Genomic DNA, 18,597 nt, shown 5'->3' with positions numbered 1-18,597 from the left:
TTTTTCGAGAATTTTGGTAATGAGAGAGAAGAGAGATAAAGGACCATAGCTTAAGGGGGCAAATGAAGGTTTTTTTAAGGATGGAGGGCAGCCTGCACATTCATATGGGCCTCAGGAAAGGAACTAAGAAAGACAGCAGAGAGGAAATGATCAAAGGGACACACTTCTGGAGGAGCTGAGAAAGCATGGCACTATGGACTCAAATAGAAGACATGACCTTAGTAAGGAAAAGTGACACCTCTTCATCAAAGACTGGAGCAAGAGAGTAGAGAAGAGGGGATAATGAGGAGAGCATTTGAGATGATGAGTAGAAGAGAAGGGGGACCTAATGAGAGATGGCATCTATTTTCTCAGTAAAGTAGGAGATGAGATCCTAAACTGAGAGGGCAGGGACACAAAGACATTCAATGGTCTCTCCACATCATTATGAGGAAAGCTGGGAGGGATGCCCAGATACAAGACAGAACAAAGCTGGCTAGATTAGTATGGCTGCAGGGTTTATTTTCCCCATAAAAACCACTGGTCTGGGCAAATAGACACTGGTTGCTAACCCTTATAGCAGGGTCCCCCAACCCTCTGACATAGGAAAAGAAAGTGAAAGAAAGAATAGGGTCACGGGACTTTAGAGTTAAAAGAGCCTACAAAGGTCATTTATTTAAATCCTCTCCTTATATAGACAAGGAAACTGCAGGTAAAATGATTTACCCAAGATTACACAGGATTTGAGCCCATTTCTCCTGACTCCAAATTTCATGCTTTTTCTAATGTATCACATTGATTCTGGAGGTAAAGGATGTTGTCAAGGATGCAGCTAGCATTGATCTTGTGATGGTCATCATTGCCCAGCCCTTTAGTTTATTCTAAAGTATGCTTAAGATCGACGACAGCTTGAAGCACAGACTGAGGCATGAGACTTCTCTATACCCACCACAGAGGGAAAGATAATCAGGCACACAGCTTCTCCACAGCCACACTGCTCTCCCAAAATTCTCCCTCCTGTCAAGGGCCACAATTTGGAAACACTAGAGGTCCACATTTTCCTGCTTTTATATGCTGCCTACAGGCAACCTCATAGTGGAGAAGAGGTTGCCTTCCTACTTCCTTGCCTTCCCTGATGTGGTAACAGCATGTGGTATTCTTGCAAACCTTTTTCACAACCTTGCCAATATTCCTCATTCTCTACAGCCTGTTCCAAGTTTACCAATACTTTCAAGTTTCCCCCATAGGCATCCCACTACTCTAGGTTTGTGGATAAACCTAAGGCTTCAAGAACTTAGGTTTGTGAACATCCCAAATACCACCTGTATTTTTGTTTTCTTTTAGAAAACCATAGATAGCCTGGATATCTCAACACAGAGGTTCTTGTCCCTGTGGTCTGTAAAATTTTTCAAAAACATATTTTGGTATCTATTTAATATAACTGACTTCTTTTTAAGTCCTATGTATTTTAGGTTTTTGTCATTTGGCGGTCATTTTTTATACTGGGTGTTCCCAGGTCACATATCAGCCACTCACTGGCCAACACTGATTGACCCAGAAGCTTTGATTCTGCTGTGTCTGTTACATCCTTAGGCAGACTAGTGTGCTTGATACCAGGCACTCATCATATTGGTGCCGGGCTTAATGTGGACCCCTGACTGGCTTTAGCCCTACTGAAGCTTAGAGCTTTCCAACTCAAGTGATATACCAGCCTCAGACTGTGTTTGCTTTATGAATTTAAAAATATTATTCTGAAGAGAGGTCCATAGGCTTCACCAGACTGCCAAGGGGGACCCTGAAGCAAAAAAGGGTTAACAATCTCTGCCCTGGGTGTTTTCTCAGTGGGATCTGAGTGCCATCAACCAGACATCTGAGGACTGGCAGCTGAGAAGTCACTCAGTCCAGGTTCTCCGATAGTCTCCCAGACAAGAATGGCATAGTAAGGCATGAACCTTGTATATAGACTTATTCCTACTAGTAGTTGGCACTACTTATAAACCATAGGTATACTTCTAGGTGATTTTTATAATCAAGAAAGATTTATGTACCATGTGCCAGGCACCGTTCTCAGAAAAATGTGAATGAGAAGCACTGAGCCTTCCATTCTTTTGCTACGGCAATCTTGTGACCAAGCGTATGTTTTTGAGGCAATCAAACAGCTATGGGAAAATTTATCTTTGTGGAAATCTAAATGACAAGTGGGTCTCATGAACACCATGAACAATGGTGTCAAGAAATGGTCTCAATAGACAACAGGATTCAAATATTGTGGTAGTCAGTGGCAGATAAATATGAAGCCCACGGTAGAGGCATTCAGAAAAATAAGGAAGGTAAGAATTTGTACAAAATCTTTTATTGGCTATATTCCTTCACCCAAATCCCCATGCCCTTGGCCTAGAACCCAACAAGCTTCAAAGGCTTTCTGCTGCCTGACTTGTGGGAAAAAGGTGGACGGGGAATGGGAAGAAATGGTACCATAGATTAAAACAGTAGGGAGATAAACACCCATACTCAGATTGTGTCAATGGGAAGGGCAATGTCTGCCCTTCTGGAGTAGTTCCCTCTTAACAGACCCTCAGAATAATGGCTCCAATTCTCAGGGGATGGGCCAAGCGAAGAGATGTTATCAGTCCCATGGAGGCATAAAGGACAACCCACCACTTCCCTTCTTGAGTCAATGTTCGTATGTCAATGTTCGTACCCATAGCTTGAGACCCCACTGCTGAACCAATGTCTCTCCTGGAGATGGGGCCTACAAGTAAAAGGTGAAGAGGTGACTGCCCAGAGCTTCAGAATATAACTCTGAGCGCTAAACAAATATAATAGGGAGGGGGAAACAAAGACAACACAATTCAAAGAGGAGATAAGAATGAATTCGCCTGGTAGGAGTAGAAGGGTAGGGGGAAAAGATGGGGGAAGAAAAGGTTAAATTACAGGTCATCAGTAGAACCTGTGTGGCCCTTGCTAAAGGACACTTTTCTAGGAATGGGGCCATGAACCCTCTTCTCTATTCCACGCCTACAAAGGGAAGAAGGGAATTCCCTGCCCCATTTCAGACAAAAGGCGAGGACACAAAATACAAAATTAGGTGAATACTATCATTCCTAGCTTCAGCCTTCTTGTCTGAGAAGTAGGGTTTTGCCTCTGCTTAAGACTGGAGGGTCCCTCACCTGTGCTTATATAGGTGCTGTTTCCTTCTCAGGCCTAGCTCTCTAGGCACCGTTACCTTTCTCCTGCTTGGTACCTCTACTGCCAATATACTAGGCATTGTGTATTATCGTTCCTCTTTCAGACACTGTTTGTCCTCAGCCCAATTCCTGCTTGGCTGAGGGAGAAATGAGGGCCTTTGGCTATTGATCTCTGCCCTGAAGAAAAACCCGCTAAGGAATGGGCAGCTTTGAGAAGCAGAGCAGTCCTGCCATGGAAATCCAGCTAGCCAGGTCTCTTTCCCACAGTCTTGCTATCCTGGGCCAGAGATAAATAACTCCCTTGGGAGGGTACTGGGCCTTTGGGGTCTCTGGGAATAGGAGATGCCTTGGGGAGCAGGCAAATGGGAAGGGAGAAAAGCTGCCTATTCCTGGCCCTGGCCTGATGTAGTCAGGGAACCAGAGTTTGCTTCTTCCCACTTGCCAGCCACCCCCACCCTCAACTTAGGTCCTGCCCTCAAAGGTTCAGAAATCAGAGTCAGCATCCAGTAACTCAGCCTCCATTAAGTTGGTACGGGAATGAATGGGGGCTAGACAGGGCCGACGCCCTGGAGCCCAGGCTGCAGGGCCTGGTGGAGTTGGCAGAAATGGATCCTGGAGAGAATTCGGCTCTGGGCAGAGAGGGTTGGAGACCAGGGTCCAAGTTCCATGTCGATGGGTCTCCCCTGTTCCCCAGGCCCCTGCCACCAGGCACTTTTGTCGGGGCAGCTGAGGCAGGCGGGGCACTGCACTAGGTGCAGGCACAGGATGGCAAAGCTCTGTGGGTGGTGCCAGAGGGCACACCTCTTTCTTCCTCTTCCTTCGCTTCTTCTTCCTTCCCAGGCGTTTCTGCAGCTCTGGGGAGATCTCCGCCTCAACCAGCCACTTGTTAGCTTGTTCTTCTGGGGGTACTAGGAGAAAGAGAACATGAGGTTATTCAGCCATGCTGTAGGGTACTGTGGAGCTAACTCACTTCTTCCCCTGGTTCTGCCCACCTCCCATCACTCATCCTAGACCACCTGTGGTCCCAGTTCTAGGATCTACAGTTCTGTCCTTGTAATTTCCCAATCCTACTAGCCATAGGCTCTAGTTCCACCAAATTCCATGAAGTTTAGCTCTGGAAAGCATCTTATAATTCATCTAGTTTAACCCCCTTATTTTACAGATGAAGAAACTAAGTCCAGAGAAGTTAAGCTCACGGTCACAAAGCAAAGTAACAGCCAAGACTAATACCCAGATCTCACCATTCCTAGTCTAGTGTGTTTTTTCCCCCCGCTTTATTACTGCCCCTTCCAGAGCAAAGGTTCTTAACCTGGGGTCTGCAAACTTTAAAATTTTAATAAGTATCTTTCAATATAATTAGTTTCCACTGTAATTCTGTATATTTTGTTTTATGCATTTAAAAAACACAATTCTGACAAGGGGTCTATAGATTTCACCAGATTGCCAAAGAGGTCCAATGACCCAAAAAAGGTCAAGAGCCTCTGCCCTGAAGCATCTCCTGCAAGCCATGGCCCCCTTTTCTCTCCCTTCCCCAATCTCTGCCCCTCATACCTGGAGTCCCTACAGGAGTGACAGACACATCCTGGGGCAGGATAGCTCCCCTTCGGGCCACCATCTTGGTGACGTGTTGGGCCCAGGCTGAGGAGACATCGGCCGAGGGCTCATTGAGATCAAAGGCCAAACCCGCTGTGGAAAAAAAAGGAAGGGGTAGTTAAAGGACATCATCCTGGTGTTAACCTAAAACCCCTTTCTTTCTCAGCACCAGTCACCTTCAGCCAATACTTCTAGTCCATGGAGAAAGTTTTGCTTTGTTTTGCACTATGATTTCATTAATGTGGAACCCTGGGTAAGGAAACTCCTTCTACCAGTGCAGAGAAGTACACATTCTGCAACTTAGAGTCTTCAAGAGTTGTCTAAGGGCACTGGGAGGCTAAGTGATTTGCCCAGGGTCATAATTAGAACTTGTCAGAGGCAGGACTTCAACTCGGCTCCTCCTTACTGAGGTCAGATCTTTATCCATTACACCACGCTGGCATGGAAAAGAATAGACTCTCAAACCTTGTCTGACTTCAGCAAATGGGACCCCGAATGGAGGAGAGGAAGGCTGTATGGAAAGTAATTGCTGGAGCCAAAGGACTGGTACAGAAGCCAAATCACCCTCTCAAAAGGAGAAAGAAAGACATAAAGGAGGAGGACGAAGAAGAGGAGCAGGAAGAGGAAGGAGAAAGAAAAGGAAAAGAAAGAGGGTAAGAGAAAAGGAGAGATGGAGCAAGAGTCTCATTTCCCATAGCCAAGGATCAATCCATGCCATCCTCTATTAGGAGGGAAAATTGTTGGGGCTGGGAATGAGACAGAGCCTCACCCACAGGCCCATCATGGGACACAGTATGCATGCTGAAGGAGAGCTCTTGGCCTGGATTCTGTAGTAATTCCCGACGTTTAGAGAAAGCCTTGGCAATCATCTTGCTTTTCTTGATTCGTTTGGGTTCGTCATCACTTTGCCCAGTCAACCTATTGGGAAAAGAGGTTGCGACAGGGGGAATAGATTTTCATCAATATTTTTCAAAGAAGAATACTAATTGACCACTCCTTACCACTTCACTTTGACTTTCCTGTTATACTTTTCCTAGAGAATTGTCTAAGCACCAACATTACAGTTCTCAAGGGGTGATAACACAGCTCCCTAATAATCTAAATTCTCTCAACTATCACAGACTCCCAAAGAAAAAATGTCTTCCCACCAACAAAGATGGGAAGAGAAGAAATCCAGGTTCTCCAAATTTAAACAACTTCTTACTCAAAATGGGAGACTATCACTATGCTGGAAATAAATCAGGTAGTCAGCAGCACCTGGTATCTCCAGGAGGCACCTGTGAGCACAAGGAAGCTAGACTTGGCCTTGGCCTATTCCATTAAATGACAGCTGGGGCAACCGAGGACTACAGCTGCAAAGAGGCTGAGAAAAGAGAGATGAGACAGGAAAGACTGGGATTCTAAGAAGTCCCTGGACTGGCCCCACCTGCACCAGGTACGCCTCCAGATGAGTAGAGTAGCCTTTGTCCAGACCCAAGTGCTCATGGCAATACCAGTACCAAACATGGCAAACAGATTGATCTTTTCCACCAGAAGGCTGGGACGATTCTTGATCTCACAATCAGTAATAGGCTTCTTGGTAGGTAGCCCGATAGTCACGTTGGCCTGGCACCTGTGTGTGGTGAGGGATGAAGGAGAAGGGGCAACAACATGATTCAGCAGATCCTCTCAGATACCCAGCATCCCAGCACTGCCAAAAGTTTAGCCCAATCTTTTAAACTGGCCTCACAAATGAGTGAAAGTTTTCATTCCAGGGCCAAGAGAAAAAAAATTGGTCTGAAAAATTAGAATGTGCGAAGGTATCTATTTTAATAAAAAATGTTAAATGTCACCTATGGCAAGGGTACTGTCCTCTAGCTCAGAAGCTACTTGCGCTCCCTGCTCTCAGATCCATCATTCGTATGACTCTGGTAAATGTAGGAAAAGCTCTTGCAGATATTTCAGACTGATGGCCCTTTAAATACATCTCCAAGTTTAATAATGAATTAACTGCTATGCACAGAAGCTGATGGTGGTTGCTAGAAGAAAATTCACAAAATTCAGAAGACATTGTCCCTATGGCCAATTTATAGCCTAATTAGAGAAGGTTAGGCATGAAGTAATTTGCTAATGATCACAAAAGCCATGCTAACAAGTACAAAACATAGTTCTGTGCCACAGATTGAAGACATGAGGGCTGATGGACAAACAGACCCATAGGAGTTACAGCTGGAAGAGACCTTAGAGATAAGCTAGTCAAAGCAATAGGGAGCTTTGAGATTGGCCTTGAAGAAAGCCTTAATAACCAGATTACATGGAGGGATTTTTGAGGCACCCAAGGAGGAGACATGGTTAGACAGAACAGCTCCTACCTGATGAACAAAATTAGCCAGTGCTGGCTCCCGTTTAGTTCAGAGGCTGCAAAACTTTCCTCCCGTCCTGCCAGACACAGTACTCTCTCTATTGCATCCCTGTCTCCACCCTCATTCCCCTTCCAGAGGCCCAGCCCCATACTCACAGTACATAGTCCCGGAAGCTGCGTTCCCACTCGGCCTGGTTGAAGAAGTCATAGAAATGGCAGCTGAAGGTGATGAGCACAAAGCCAAAGGCTAGAAAGCCAAAAATGCCTATGGGGGAGCAGAGGTGTTACCCCATTACTCCATCCCCAACTTGGTGATGCTCTTGCTAGGTGGATTAGATCCCACTACCAGGGAACAGAGAAGCGGGGAGAAGGAAGCTTGCCCCACATGGAGCCTAAAGGCAGCTGATTCTCAAGTGATAACAAACTAGGTTCAGTACGAGCCTACTAGAATGTAGTCAAACTAGGTTCAGTACTAGAACATGTTCTAGTGGAACCCGAACCTAGTTTGTTTGAATAGAAAGTAAAGAGAAATGTGTCCAAATGATAGAGGGCCCTGCAGTGAGAAGCAAGGGACTATAGAGAATAGCAATGACTGAAACACTGCTCTTACTGTAGCCCAGAGACAGGGGCAAGAGACCAAGGAAGAAGTTGGGGACAAGGAGGGTCTCATGTGACCCACTCTCTTCTCCAACTCCCCTCCCACTTCAGGTGAATGGGAAGTACCTAGGGATGTCCTGTTTGCCCGAATTGTCCCACTCCTCTGTCTCTGTTCACAGTACAGAGAGTATGCCCCTGCTGGCACTTCTAAGAGCCTTTCTCTGAAACCCATCTGTCACTGCTTTTCTTCCATCCTTGTAAGAGTGGAGTATAAAGGGACAACATGAAATGTAATAATAATAGCATTTATTTGGCACTTTAAGTTTTGTAAAGCGCCTCATACACACACTACTCATCTGATCCTTGAAATAACCCTGGGAGCTAGATGCTGTTATTATCACAGATGATGAAACGGAGTCTGAAAGAGGGTAAGTGACTTGCCTACAATGACTGAACTCAGTGGTTATACTCTGTACCACCCAGCTGCCAAATGTAAGATCCTTGACGCAAGGGCTATTGGTCATTTTCTCTTTGTGTCCTAGCAGAATGTCATGTATGTACTGGGCACTTAATAAATAAATGCCGATTAAGTTGAATTGAATCGAATGGAGGGACTGGCAGGTGTTACACAGCAGCCCCACTCACCCAGACGAAGCATAGTCTCATTGATCTTGCTGGCTGCTTTCTCGCTCAGTAACCCAGGGTGATTGCTTTTGATAGAGAAGAGAGTCATAACTCCTAGGGGAAAAAAAAAAGCATTTCAAAGGTTATCAGCCAAGGGAATCCCATCCAAGCCAACCCGGGGGAGTTATCTTTGTGCTGACTTTGAGCTTGGGAACAGTAGAAATTAAAGACACTCAAAACTCTGCAGAGGAATAAGACACCAGGAACAGGTCAAACCAGTGCTGCCAAGGAGCCAATGCAAGGGGAAAGAAAGGTCCAATCTTGGACCAGCTACTTTTAACTAATGCTGACAGGTCAAGTTAGTGCTAGAGAATACAGAATAAATGGAGATCTCAATGAGGCACATGTGAAGGTGAAGAGGCAGAGTGTACACTGAGTTATAGAGAGAGAACAAAACAAAAATAAGAGCTTAGTGGAAAATAGGATACATTTGGGGGTGGAATTTTGACATAGGGATTAGCAATATACATAGTGTCTCCATCCTGTTGGGGAGGGGACGAAAGGCACACAAGCGAGGTGGAAAATTGAGAGGAGAGGGTATACGTGAAAGCAGTGTAAACACATACAGTGGGCCAACAGGATGTGCCCAAGATTGCTGACGGTTAAGGTTGCAGAATTGAGAAGGTTTTTCTTGGCCAAGTAGCACAATATGCTAAGAAAGGTATGTGAGGTTTGAAATAGAGAGAGACTCGGGTCTGAATCTTGTCCCTAAAATTTACTGGCTGTCTGACTGTGACCAAGTAACTTAACCTGAGTCTGTTTCTTCATCTATAAAACAGGGATAATAACGCGTATAGGAGTTGCATCATAAGATTGTTAGAAGAATCCTTAAATGCTTTTAATGTTGTTTTTTGAGACTGGGTCTCTGTATCTTGCCCAGGCTGGAAGTGAGGTATCTGGTCATGGGCCCTATCCCAGTTCTGAGAAGTATGGACGTTTTGGCTTGCTCTCTTTTTCCATTCTGTGCTGCTCATCCTTCTTGGGTATCCTGCTGGTCCTCTGTTCCCAAGGGCTCACCATACTGGTGCCAGACCTAGTGTGGACACCTGATGCACATTAGCCCTACTGTAGCTCAGAACTCCTGAGCGCTAATGATCCACCTGCTTCAACCTCCCCCAACATCAAAGATTACCGGTGTGGGTTACCACACCCCGCAATAAATTACTTTGCAAGCCTTGAAGCACTACATAAGATGTCAGCTGACGCTTATTACCTTACACAGAGTAGAGTTTAATAAATATTTGTTGATCCTACTCACCTCGAATGAGGAAATAGCCCCCAACAATAAGCACCAGACCGATAGGGGCCAACACGAAACCAGCTCGGTAACGGTAGTTCTTGTATCCCACAAAACAGATGCCACTCACTGAGTCCCCATCCACCTAAAGTAGGAGGGGAGTTGGAGAAGATAGTTGGTCATATAAAGCCCCCCCTGCACCCATGCTCTGCCAGACCCCAACCTCTCCCTTAGCCTCTGGCCCCTGTACCTGGGCCACAGCAAGAATGGCCACGGTGAGAACAAACGGCAGTGACCAGGTGAGCAGGTGGAAGTAGGAGGTCTTGCCAGAAAGAGGCTGGTAGGTGGTGCCCAGAGCCTTGAAGGAGGTGTGCCAAGCATAGGTAAGCACCACAAACCAGACCACGCCTGCCATTAGCGCGTAGTATACGATGACGAAGATGATGACACAGGACAGGGTTTCATTGGAGCTGTGGGGACAGGTATGGAGTCACTACAGTAGTCCATCCTACTGTTCTCTTCCCTAAAATATCCCTGCTAACTCAGCAGGTCAAGCGCATAGTGACCCTATCAGAGCAATACCTGATTACAGCAGAGAGGAGCTGAGCCCAAGGTGACAGGGGATATGGGCTGGAAAGGGATGGGAGTGAGGGGACATGAGCTACACACAGGTTCCAAGGGTTTGGATCTGAAGTACACACTGGTTTCTAATTCCAGGCTGATGCTTCCTTGGTGAGAAGACTGGAATATGCTAATGTCTCCCAAACTTCCTTCCCTCCCCCCCCATTTAGTTTCCCCAGGCACCTACATGGACTCCCTCAGACACATGGCACCCCCCACCTTTAGGTTCCCAGGGCACTTACGTGGGCTCCCCTAGCCGCATGGTACCATCAGCTCTGCAGACGATTTCTCGGCGGGCACCATCCATGAACTGGGCCAGCCAGCCGATGCTGCCCACAAAGAAGCAAGCATTGACGTAGAAGAGGATGACAGCGGGGTAGCGGTTTGAATTCTTCCAGTCAGCAACAAATGTGGCCTGGGCATGACAAACAGCACATTCAGGGGGAACTGGGGAGTCTACCTACCCCATGGTCTCCCAGCTGCCACTCATTCCCTAGGGCAGGGATTGCATTCAGACAAAAGGCCACACTTAAGGACCTAGAAGGCCCCATGTGGCCTTAAGGCTGCAGGTTCCCCATCCCTGCCCTAGGTGCTTCCCTAACCAAGCCCTCTCCTATTGAGCCTCCTGCTTTCCATAAACCTGGTATCCTAATTGCTCTCCTGCCTTTACTCCCAGACAACACACTCCTGCCCACATCATATGTGCTCAATGCATCTCCCTCCCCCAGCCTTTGTCCAGACTGTGCTCCATGCCTTTCTCACTTCTTCTGGAAACCCCTACCTCCCTTCAAGGCCAAGCCACTCTTACAGGCCTTTGCTCACTCATTTGTTAGGGTTCTCACCACCCTCCACTAGAAATTACTTTGTATTTACTTTTATACTTTGTATTTATTTAATATTGTATCTCTGCTCCTCCCCAGCCCCAAGAGAATGTAAGCTTCTTGCAGGACAGGACTGATTTTTTTGGTTGTTATCTTTGAATCTCCAGGGCCTAGGACAATGCCTTGCCCATAGAAGGTGCTCACTGCTTATTGAATTGAACTGAACTTCTCCATCTCTGGGGGCCTCCTCACTTCCCTGGCCTCCCATATTCAAGACCTAGGGTGCTGCCCCGCTCCCCCACGCTGACCAGGGTAAAGAAGGTGCAGAGGCCAGTGACGGCGCCAAAGGCAGCGATATAGCTGTGCATGTCCTGGTGTTCAGCCTCAGTGAAGAGTGGGTTCTGGCACTGGATCCCACAGCCTTCCACATCCTCGTACCAGCTGTTGGGGTTATCTGTGCGTACCAAGGGTGACTCACATTGTCCCGAGCTGTTGAACTTGATGTTTTGCACCTCATTCTAGGGATATCATCAGGGTGGGTAAGATAAAAAGAAGAGAATACAAAGGGGAGAAATGGTGGTCAGGAATAATTCATATTTATAGTAATATATATGTATATACATTTGTATTTATATTGCATATATGTAATATACATAAAACAATGTATATGTATATTACATGTAAAATTGTATTATACCATATATAAATTTGTATTTATAATAACATGTAGTAATTTCATCTAAAATCTATTTCATAAGCCGAGCACTTGATCAAATTGTTATGTACCATTATCTAGCTGCTATTTTACATTTGTGTCTCTAGACTCATTGATTAACTACAAGTGTCAGGGTAGTGATGGCTTCCCATTCTAGACACTTAGCCAAGTGATCCCTTCCAATAATTCCAATACTAATAACAATAGCTAGCATTTATATTGAGCTTTAAGGTTGGCAAAATGCTTTACATGTTTTCTCATCTGATCCCCATAGCCACCCTCTGAGGTGCTTTTATTATTCCTACTTTCGAGATGAAGAAACTGGGGCAAAGAAAGGTTAAGTGATTTGCCCAAGGCTACAAAGCTAGTAAATGTCCGACACAGGATTCAAACTCGGGACTTTTTGACTCATGGTCAAGTGACACCACCACTGCACCACCCAGCACCACTTACAGCCTGGCTGATCAGGTCACCCTTAGCTCAAGTTTTCCTGTGTCTTCTCAAACACAGTAATCTGATGGCAAGGTGATGTATCCTGTCATAGTCTAACACTGTACTTGGGCTCCTCTATTTCCAGATTTTTTTTTTTTTGGAAAGAGGTAGCTGAGACTCATATAAGAAAAAACTTCTAACCATTAGAACCACCCCAAAATGTAATAGGCTGCCTACAGAGATAATGGGTTCCCCCTCACTTGAGGTCCTAAAGGAAAGGCTGGAGGTCCACTTGCCTGATGTGTTGTAAAGGGATCCAAGCTGATTTGATTTGATTTGTTTCATTTGGTGCTCACAGCTTTGTTGACTTATATAGAATAAGAGTATAGGTATCCCTTCCACATCGTGACTTTCCCCATCGTGGTTTCGATATATCAGAGGTCGGCATAAAAAATTAAATGAGAGTTTTTTGGGAGTTTTGAGGAAACTGCAAACAACACATGAAGGCCAGCAGATGACAGAAAAAGTTTAGAAACTCAGAAATGTGTAAGATATATGTATGGTATTGTATAATATCAACATATTTTCTTTTAATACCATAATAATTCAGACTTCTTCTCTGGTTTAGAGGGAGGGCCAAAACATCTTTTGCAGATTTTCCAGATCGCAGATTCAATGTGCCTTTAACCTCTGTGATGTGGAAGGGATAACTGTACCATGAAAGACAAGGCAGTCTGTCCCTCTCGTCCCTCATCCTAGGCACCCTGGATTCTTCCCTATACCTAGCATCCCACCAAATTCAGAGTCCCCTAGTCTTCACCACTCCCACTTACTGGACAGCCTTCTGGGAAGTGATCTGGGGTGCATTTCAGGAAGTCGGGCCAGCCCCGCTCCCGCTCGACAATGGCACAGGGTCCCCGAGTGGCCTGGCACAGGGTCCGGCTGGGCAGCTCCACCCGATCATTCTCACACTTGGGCATGTAGACAGCACAGAGCAGGGGCTGAATCACTGCCCAGCAGCGGGGAGCATTCCGAAGGCCTGGAATGAAGGAAGCAGTGAGGACAAACAGGGCAGTGAAGAGACCCTCCCCTCCCCTCTGATTCAAGACAACATTCCATATACCCCCACTGTGTCTTAGGGCACCTCTCATTGTAATACTGTGGACCAGGTATGGTCAGAGGCATCAAGTCAGGATAACCAATTATAGTAGTGATCTTGAAGCCTTTCACAGCCATAATTAGTGGAAAGGGGGGAACCTGAGACAGCTAAGCAAGAGACCCCCACCCCCTTCACTCAATGGTGCATTCTGCCAGTTCAAGAGACCTCAGAAGCCCCTTCCACTTGCTAAAACCCCCAGAACCCTCATTCCCCCTTACCAAGCTGAGTGAAACAGAGAGGAGGTGGGAGCATAGGAAGAGGTGGTCAGAGGAGCCAGGTACTCCGTGGCCCGAGAGAGAAGAAACAGGAAGTCAGATGAAGAAAAACAGAGGAGACTCTGTGTATGTCAGCAGGAAGAAAGGTGCCAGAAACAGGCAACTGGAACTCTCCACCCAGCCTGCCCTATCACCCCTGCCCATTCCTCATCCTGCTGGCCCCGCCCATTTTCTCCTGCTCTGCCCCTAAGCAACCCCTCCTCATCTATCCCTACTTCTTCATTAATCTATTCCTGAGTCAGTTGTAGCAGGGATAACTCTTGAGAGTATGGGGTCCAGGGTGAAATGATTAAATGGGGTGTGTGTATATGTCAGTAATTGTGAAAGGCCCCCTATTACCACCCCTGAAGAACAATGTGGGAATTCAGGGATCTAATCCAATAGGCTAACAGCCATCAGGTATCTGGAGATACAAGGGTATCTCCAGAGCATAGACCGAGGGCACACTGTGATGGTCCCAAAAGGAGCTGTGCAGAGCTCAAAGGCACCATGATTTCAGGCTCCCTGAAAGGTAACATCCTAAAAGGCTTTCTCCATCCCTTCAATGACAGTGGCCTCTATGTATCAAAATCACTCCTCCCTACCTCCTAACCCCAAACAAGCAATGGAGTAACTCTTCCATCTTCTAAGGTTACAGGGCCATAGGTTTAGGGCTGGAAGGCCCTCACTTTACAAACAAGAAACTGAGGCCCAGAGAGGTGAAATCACTTACACAAAGTCACCTAGGCAGAAGGAAACAGAGCTGGGAATTTTACCCAGATCCTCTGAATCTGAATCCAGTGCTTTTTCCACTGGACTGCCCTTTTTCTTCTCTGGACCCTATGCATAGAATGTAAGCTCCTTGAAGGCAGGGACTGTGTTTTGCCTTTCTTTGTACCTCTTGTGCTTAGCACATTGCCCAGAACATAGGAAGCACTCAATAAATGCTTGGTGACTGATTGACTGATGGGAGTGACTGTTTTGTGGGGCAAGGGTATGGAGAAGTGTTGGGCAGTGATGCACCAGCGTCAGTCATGCTAATTGGCTGTACCTGGACCTACCTTCGTTGCCCTCCTACCAAGTTCCTTGAGGATAGGGACTGTTTTCATTTATGTCTTTGTATCCCCAATGCCTAGCAGAGTGACTTGGCACAAAGCAGGCACTTAATAAATGCCTGTTAAATGGAACTGGTTGGAAGCTAGTCTTGGATCATGAAGGGACAAAGCTTAGGAGACATCCTTTTCCTGTCAATTTGGAATCTCTGGATGTGGGGAAAAGCTGGAGTAAGGTATGGTCTAGAAATTCAGAAGATCCAAGAGAGATCCCAGGTCTAAATAGACCTGGTAAATTTCATAGGATAAATACCAATTTCCATTAAAAGTAGCTCCCCCAAAGCTTTCAGGTTTTCAGTTGAGCATCACTACCTTCATCTACTAAATAATAAGCATGTACTAAGCACCTGCTACTTTCCAGGCATAGGAGGCAGCTAGGTGGCTCAGTGGATAGAGCACTGGGTCTGGAGTCAAGAAGACCTGAATTCAAATCCAGCCTCAGACACGCATAAGCTGTGTGACCCTGGGCAAGTCACTTAACTCTGTTTGCCTTAATCTACTGGAGAAGGAAATGGCAAACTACTCCAATATCTTTGCCAAGAAAACCCCATGGATAGTGTTGGCATGTTGTGGTCAACAGCGTCATAAAGAGTCAGACACAACTGAACAATAAAAACAACCTTCCAGCCACAGTGGTAAGTTCCAGGAATACAGAAACAAAACCTACCTTCAAGGAGCTTACAATCTAATGGGGCAACTACACTGCCTCTACATCTCAGTCCTTTAGACCAATAGTGTCAAACTCAAATAGAAACAGGGATCATTAATCCATGCATAAAGAGTCTGGTAGGCTGCATATTGACTGAGTTTTGAAATGTAGTATTATCTATATTTTGTTGTATTTTTATTGATTTTGTTAATTTTGTTTATTTTAATCTCTTTTAGCTGCAATTAGTAATGTTGTGGTCCATGCAGTCTTTATGAAAAGTAAAGAGTAGATCATTCCTGTCCTCAAGTAATTTACAATTTAGGAAAGCAGCCTAAGTTATCCATAGTGTCCTGGGATGGCTAAGACTCCACACAAACATCTCCAGGGCCTGGTGAAACTTACTGACTTGGGCAAGATCCCAACTTTGAGACAGTTCAAACCACTATCCAAATCAGCTCAAGAAACTGACTGTGGGTCTCGAACAAAGTCCAAGTCCACCTTATTCACCCTCCCACCCATCTACCCTATGGGTCCAAGCAACCTATGTTTTCCCTGTTGTGCTGTTCATGTTACCAGCCACCTCCCCAACAAAGTGAAAGGGCTGAGCTGATGGGAGTGGTCAAAGAAGAAAGAATTTCAAGGTGAGTTGAAACAACTGGGTACTTAGCATTCGAACCTACTTCCTTGACCCTGACCTAACAGAAATGAAGCTAATGATTTTTGCACCTAGTACACACCTGCTTCCCTTTTTCATTAATAAGTAATAATAGCTGACATTTAAATAGTCTAGCTTTAAAAGGTATTTGCAAAGCACCTGCTTTATTTCATTTGATCCTCACAACAAGCCCTGGGAAGTAGGCACTTACGGTCTTAGTCTCCATTTTCAATAAGGAAGAAAGTGAAATTCTGAGGTTAAGTAACTTGCCCAAAGTAATTTATCTTACTAGGGTCAGAGATTGGATCTGAACCCAATTCTTTTGTCCACCTCTCTGTCCAGTGTTTCTACTACACCAAGCTGTCTATATTCTCCATCCCACAGGGACTTTTCAGAGCAAAGGTCCCTAAGGACCCAAATCACTGTTGTCCAGCTCTGTTCCCTCTTCACCCCTCTACCTATCCCATCCGGCTCCAGTGAAGTTGCATTGCTTCAGAATCAGTTACATTATTATAGCATGCTATGATAAACATAGATAATATTACATTTAAAAACTTCTCTATCAGAAGTAATGAGTTACTATACTTGCTAAGGATATGTGTCTGAGCTGTGCGATGTATCAAGTATTCTATAAAAGAGCAGTGTGGTTTAGTAGACAGTACTGGATCAAGAATCGAAAGATGTGGGTTCAAGTGCAGTGCCCTTGGGCAACTCGCTTAATTTGAATGAATCTCAGTTTCCACAATCTGTAAAATGAGAGAACTGGGCCAAACCAGTGTGTCTTGACCATTTTTATATGTGGCATGTACCCCTTTCCTGGCGAAGCCTGTGGACCTCTTCTCAAGAACAATGTTCTAAAATAACTTAAGGAAATGCTGAGTTTAAGTTAGATGTTAGTGAAACTAAGGATGTTGCTTTTTTTTTTCTTCATCCAAGGTCAAAGACCCCATGAAATCTGTCCATGGACTTCTTTTGAGGCTACTGACCCCAGTTTAAGAACACCTGGGTTAAATGATCTCTAAGGTTTCTTCCAGTTCTAAATCTATGATCCTAGGACAAATAATGTGTTTGCTTCTAGTCTTTTCTTCTTTTGCTATTCTGCCTAGGCCCAGGGGAATAAACCAAATCAGTGTTCTGGGGGAATTTTAGAAAGATATTATTCCTCCACCATCATTCGCTACTAAGGTAGTAGGCCAGGAGTTAGGGGATCCTCTACAAAAAAAAGACTGATAATAAAGGACCCATTTGGGCCTATTCTACCATGTTTAGTACCTCCCAAGTCCTAAATGCAAATAATTTAGTCCATTAGCTTCAAAAATCTGAGATTGAGGTGTATGAGAGTCCTTTCCAACCTAAGGATTCCGAGGCCTAAAATTGAATAAGAGCTCATAAAAGCCTTCTGGCTTTATTTTGCTCTTTCCCAGCCTCAGGACAATATCACAGTCCCTATTTTCCAGCTGTGAAAACTCAGATGAAAGTTCCTTGCCGATCTAACCTGAGCCTGAACCAAAGTGGTTCAAAGGGGGGGAGAAGAAGGCACAACTCATCAGACTGACCACCAAATCAAAAATCTCCAAACTTTCTGGTTTATACTCCATTTTCCCATCCCTTAATAGTCTCCTATCTCAATTCTTTCCTTCCCATTCCCTTTCCAAATGAAAAAGCCCCTTCCAATCCTCCTGCCTTTCCTCTTCCTTTCCCCTCCATCCCTCTGTTACTGATCTTATCTCTCGTCACTCACATTGCATCTCTGGAACCCTGAGGGTTCCACCTAAGGGAAGGAACTTTGGGGCAACATTGACCTGGATCCCTTTTTAAGGTATTTTCCCTATGGTTTTGACTCCATTTCCGAACTCGTCTAGCATCATGTGTACCCCTAATCTACATAGGCCCCTTGTAACCTGCCTTTTCACTTCAATTAAAAAACATCTATTCAATGCCTAATGTACCCAAGTTACTTCAGACTCCTCTGTGCCCTCCCCCCAATCTGTCGCATCCTGCATGCAATGGGACCTCAATACTAAAGCTCCCTCGTACAATCACACGGAGACACACACAAACACAACACACAATCCCACACTTTTCCGAGGATCTCATCACCCCCAAAATGGCCCTCCGACCTACGCTGAAAGCCCTTACCGGACCACAGTACGAGCTTGCTGTGCGCCTCCTCCTGGGAGCCCGAGTCCCCGGCCAGCAGCGTGGAGGTGGCCTCGTATGGCAGCGCCGAGCCCAGGCACACGTTGTAACGCAGCGGCTCACAAGGGGCTGCCCGGCCGCAGTGGCTCAACAGGGGGGGCGGGCCGGTCTCAGCCCCACTCGCTCTCCCGTTCCAGGCTACAGGCCCGGTCCTGTTCCCGCTCAGAGCCGCCCCCTGGCCCGGGCCCCCTAGCAGCAGCAACAGCAGCAGCAGCTTCGGCCCCAGTAGCTGGAGCGACAGCCCCCGTGCGGGCCGAGCCGCAGCCATGGCCAAACCCGCCAACTCAGCAGAAAGAGAGACAGCCCCCTCCCTCCCTGAACCCCCCCGGCAGCGCACACAAGCACCCGATGTTCCGGGGGC

At 45.9% G+C, this 18,597-nt stretch overlaps 1 protein-coding gene across 2 annotated transcripts; it reads right to left on the bottom strand.

Moving 5' to 3' along the window:
- Nucleotides 1–2,312: 2,312 nt before the first annotated feature.
- SMO (smoothened, frizzled class receptor) lies at nt 2,313–18,532 on the bottom strand. 2 transcript variants are annotated; one of them, XM_027840199.1, is made up of 12 exons: nt 18,177–18,532; nt 13,042–13,247; nt 11,370–11,579; nt 10,483–10,655; nt 9,870–10,089; nt 9,641–9,764; nt 8,344–8,436; nt 7,258–7,366; nt 6,187–6,372; nt 5,530–5,678; nt 4,719–4,853; nt 2,313–4,075 (listed from the first exon to the last, which is right to left on the bottom strand). In XM_027840199.1, exons 1-12 carry the CDS (start codon nt 18,502–18,504, stop codon nt 3,651–3,653), a joined length of 2,358 nt encoding a protein of 785 aa, XP_027696000.1. In that variant the 5' UTR covers nt 18,505–18,532; the 3' UTR covers nt 2,313–3,650. The 2 variants fall into 2 exon arrangements, with proteins under 2 accessions (XP_027696000.1, XP_027696001.1); XM_027840200.1 differs by lacking the exon at nt 18,177–18,532 and adding an exon at nt 13,586–13,652.
- Between the last annotated feature and the right edge of the window lie 65 nt (nt 18,533–18,597).

This window comes from Vombatus ursinus, unplaced genomic scaffold, assembly GCF_900497805.2.
Source record: "Vombatus ursinus unplaced genomic scaffold, bare-nosed wombat genome assembly UNPS02014839.1, whole genome shotgun sequence".
Taxonomy (NCBI): Eukaryota; Metazoa; Chordata; class Mammalia; order Diprotodontia; family Vombatidae; genus Vombatus; species Vombatus ursinus.
This window is presented reverse-complemented; position numbering and strand designations above follow the sequence as displayed.

Bases quoted from the DNA above. Each gene is read 5' to 3' on its own strand.
- SMO (XM_027840199.1), bottom strand. From the start codon at position 18,504: ATGGCTGCGGCTCGGCCCGCACGGGGGCTGTCGCTCCAGCTACTGGGG. The intron at 10,090-10,482 runs GTAAGTGCCCTG...CTGTCCCCACAG, and splicing joins ATGCGGCTAGGGGAGCCCAC to CTCCAATGAAACCCTGTCCT. The intron at 4,076-4,718 runs GTATGAGGGGCA...TCTTTCTCCTAG, and splicing joins CACTCCTGTAGGGACTCCAG to TACCCCCAGAAGAACAAGCT.